Genomic DNA, 3,834 nt, shown 5'->3' with positions numbered 1-3,834 from the left:
TACAGGTGAAACTCGAATAATTAGAATATCGTGCAAAGTTCATTTATTTCACTAATGCAACTTAAAAGGTGAAACTAATATATGAGATAGACTCATTACATGCAAAGCAAGATAGTTCAAGCCGTGATTTGTCATAATTGTGATGATTATGGCTTACAGCTCATGAAAACCCCAAGAACCCCAAATCCACAACCTCAGAAAAGTAGATTATTACATGCAATCAATAAAACAAGGATTGTACATAGAACAATATCGGACCTCTGAAAAGTACAAGCATGCATATGTACTCAGTACTTGGTTTGGGCCCCTTTTGCAGCACTTACTGCAATTACTTTTGCACAATATTCTAATTATTCGAGTTTCACCTGTATTTATTTATATCCTTAGTGCTTGGTAGCTCTTATTTCACATTATCTCACATAATAGCACCTACTGGCGCTGATCACCTTATTGTTTTTTTTTTACTCCTGTGCGCATGCCCTCACATTACATCATCAGTTGCCACCTAATGGTATCACTGAGAGGAACAGTGCCCCATGGTTGGTGTCACTAAGAGGAATAATGCCCCATGGTTGGTGTCACTGAGAGGAATAATGCCCCATGGTTGGTGTCATTGAGAGGAATAATGCCCCATCGTTGGTGTCAGTGAGAGGAATAATGCCCCATCTTTGGTGTCAGTGAGAGGAATAGTGCCCATAGATGGTGTCAGTGATAAGAATAGTGCCCGATCATTGGTGTCAGTGAGATGAATAGTGCCCCATCTTTGGTGTCAGTGAGTGGAATAATGCCCCATTGTTGGTGTCAGTGAGAGGAATAGTGCCCATAGATGGTGTCAGTGAGAAGAATAGTGCCCATAGATGGTGTCTGTGAGAAGAATAGTGCCCGATCGTTGGTGTCAGTGAGATGAATAGTGCCCCATCTTTGGTGTCAGTGAGAGGAATAATGCCCCATTGTTGGTGTCAGTGAGAGGAATAGTGCCCATAGATGGTGTCAGTGAGAAGAATAGTGCCCGATCGTTGGTGTCAGTGAGATGAATAGTGCCCCATCTTTGGTGTCAGTGAGAGAAATAGTGCCCCATCTTTGGTGTCAGTGAGAGGAATAGTGCCCCATTGTTGGTGTCAGTGAGAGGAATATTGCCCCATCTTTGGTGTCAGGGAGAGAAATAGTGCCCCGTTGTTGGTGTGGTAGGATAGGATAAGCTATCACAAGAGCAGCTAAACAGAATAGCATATTTTTTGACAGGTAATACATTGCATGTATTCTGTGTTTGGCTGGAGTTCTATCACTGGCACACACACTCACAACTTTATTTCCTCTTCTATACAAACAGTGCACTTGTAAAAACGAGTGTTTAGGAGGAAAGTGTTAACCTACCTATATCAAGAATTCTGTCCCCAGGGTGGCTCATCTGCCAGCTCTCCAGCTGCTGTTTCTCACTGTACTGCAGACGTCGATCATGGAACACTACTCGAACCACACTCTGTGAAGGAGGTAAGTCATAATCAGCTAAAGAGTACCTGTCATGACAGTGTCATTTTGTAGCAGCTTAAAGTGAACCTTGGAGGAAGAAATACCAGGTCTACCATTTCTGATTTGCTTAAAAAGTGCCCACTTATAAGGCCAGCATCCTGATCCTGAAAGTATGGATGCCACCATACTTTGGGATGACAGTTATAAAATAAAGGCTCATAAAAACGCAGCGTTTCAGCACCAATATTGCTTCACTACCAAGTGAGTCACTAATTGGAGGAAGCATGCAGCTAGTAAAGTCTAGGAATGATACAACTACCATTCTCCATACTTGTTCCAGTTCAGTAGCTGACTAGGTAACAAATTCCAGATAAGAATGACAGTCTCAGAGAAAGTGTCATTAAAGTAAAGCAATTTTTAGAGGAATAGAGGGGCTGCCATTGCTAAAATAGGTTTGTAGAAGTATGGATTTAGAGTCATACCAATTATTGACTAACTAAACAGATTGTAGTGCAAGCTTTTGATGAACGATGGATCTTCTTTAGACCTAGTGCTGATCAATCTACTTATCTGGCTGTTATGTTGACATGCAGGTTTTGGAACATTCTGAACAACATTTTCAGCAGAAAAAGCAATGGCAGCCTCCATTTTGCTCTTATGACAGATTTCCTTTAAAAACTAGTTCACAATGGTAGCTCCCGTATTGCTGTCCTCAGTAGTGCACTTAAAACTCAACACTCACTCACTGCACACCTATAAATGTGCAGTGTTGTCACACTAGGTTGCTGACTAGATTTTCAACTTCATAACATTGTGTTTTTAGTTCACTTCACAGGAAGTTACAAGTATACTGGATTTCTATCAGAATCAGCAAGTATTTTTCTGCACTTCCTGATAAAGGAAAACTAATATAGACACCGCATCTGAGAACTGAAAAGCTGCAATGTATTATATTTTTGTCCTTGGGTTTAGATATACACCTCTGTTTTTCACCCATAAGAGGAATTTAATTAAAGCCTTCGAGGTGCCCGACTACTTATTGATCAATTCAGCTCTCAAACCTCTACAACCCCTCATAGTCAGAGCAATTGTTACATTTCTGCTATGGGTCTGTTTATGCGACAACAACTTTTTCACTACTTTATTATTAAATTATTATTTTGGTACAAAATTGCACATAGGACAGTTAATTAAAAATAAAGGAATTTTTTCAGCTTTGAGCTTTTTTTAAATGTGACACTAGAAACATTAACAAACACGACAAATAAAAATGTAAATAATAATGTTTAGAAAAATAGAAAGAAACAAAAATTTTCTTTCTATAAGAAATAAGAAATTATTTTCCCCAAAGGAAAATAATAACTTTGGGGAGAAGTGAAATAAGGAGTTATTAAGGGCTGCTTAGAGTAAACTAAGGATTAATACAGGGTTAAAATAGGAAAAAAATATTTTATTGATTAATTATCATTATTATTATTTTTTACTTGTTTTAACTGACATATGCACATCAAAGTTCATACCTTTGCTCTGCATATTAATGTACAAGAGTAAATACCAAAGTAGCAATGTTACTTTGTATCTTTCTATCTTGTGTCTGAACAATGTTTATAAATACTGTGTTGGAAGGTAATTTTTTACAGCATCTGTAATAGCTGCTGTATTTACACAGTAACTCCTGAATGTTATTTTGACAGCTGGCAAATCTAGTAATTATAAGGGGAAAACAGCAACGGGGCAGAAGGCCAGGGTGTACTACACACACCCTGTGTACTGTGATTACATTTTTTGGGCATGTGTAGCATGACCAAGGTCCACCCCTGGCTAATAAATATTTGAAATGGGTGTCTATGGCCATAATAACTTAAAAATACAGGCCACTGTAAATATCTTACTTTTAGCAGGTGACGACCTTCAGGCAGGTCAGCAGCTCCCTTCCAGTTACTTAACATCCGAATTTCATAGGACTGACCTGCACCAAAAGATAACACATAAATGAACAATTATTCTAAAATGTGTCTCTTTGGGGCAGCACCCAGAGAATGTTCCCTTGATATTCGGTTACAGGGGACAAAGCGATATCAAATCTATTAAGTACCTTTTTAAGTTCTGTATATACAAAGAAATGTGGTGGAGCTGATGTACAAAATAAGAATGATATTACCACAACCTCAAATGAACCTCAATAACTCAAGATTGATATGGTCCAGAAAAAGGTGAATAAAGCTCCTGTACCAGATGGCTCTACACATCCTTTTTAGAATGGCTCGGTACAAACAGATTGGCAAAAGGCCAATGTGGTGCCTATATATGTATAGTGCCCCTTTTCCAACTACCCCGCCCCCCCCCCCCCCGGAGTCGAGACGA

At 39.0% G+C, this 3,834-nt stretch overlaps 1 protein-coding gene across 1 annotated transcript in view; it reads right to left on the bottom strand.

Moving 5' to 3' along the window:
- The window catches only part of LOC108789991 (transcription factor CP2-like protein 1), a 41,643-nt gene that overhangs the window by 27,699 nt on the left and 10,110 nt on the right, over positions 1-3,834 (bottom strand). Inside the window, exons 3-4 of the mRNA XM_018560159.1 lie at positions 3,363-3,439; positions 1,375-1,480 (exon numbers count right to left, since the gene is read on the bottom strand). Of these exons, the coding sequence (XP_018415661.1) occupies positions 1,375-1,480; positions 3,363-3,439 (183 nt within the window). The remainder of the gene's footprint in view (positions 1-1,374; positions 1,481-3,362; positions 3,440-3,834) is intronic.

This window comes from Nanorana parkeri, unplaced genomic scaffold (assembly GCF_000935625.1).
Source record: "Nanorana parkeri isolate BGI_ZX_2015 unplaced genomic scaffold, ASM93562v1 scaffold435, whole genome shotgun sequence".
Taxonomy (NCBI): Eukaryota; Metazoa; Chordata; class Amphibia; order Anura; family Dicroglossidae; genus Nanorana; species Nanorana parkeri.
This window is presented reverse-complemented; position numbering and strand designations above follow the sequence as displayed.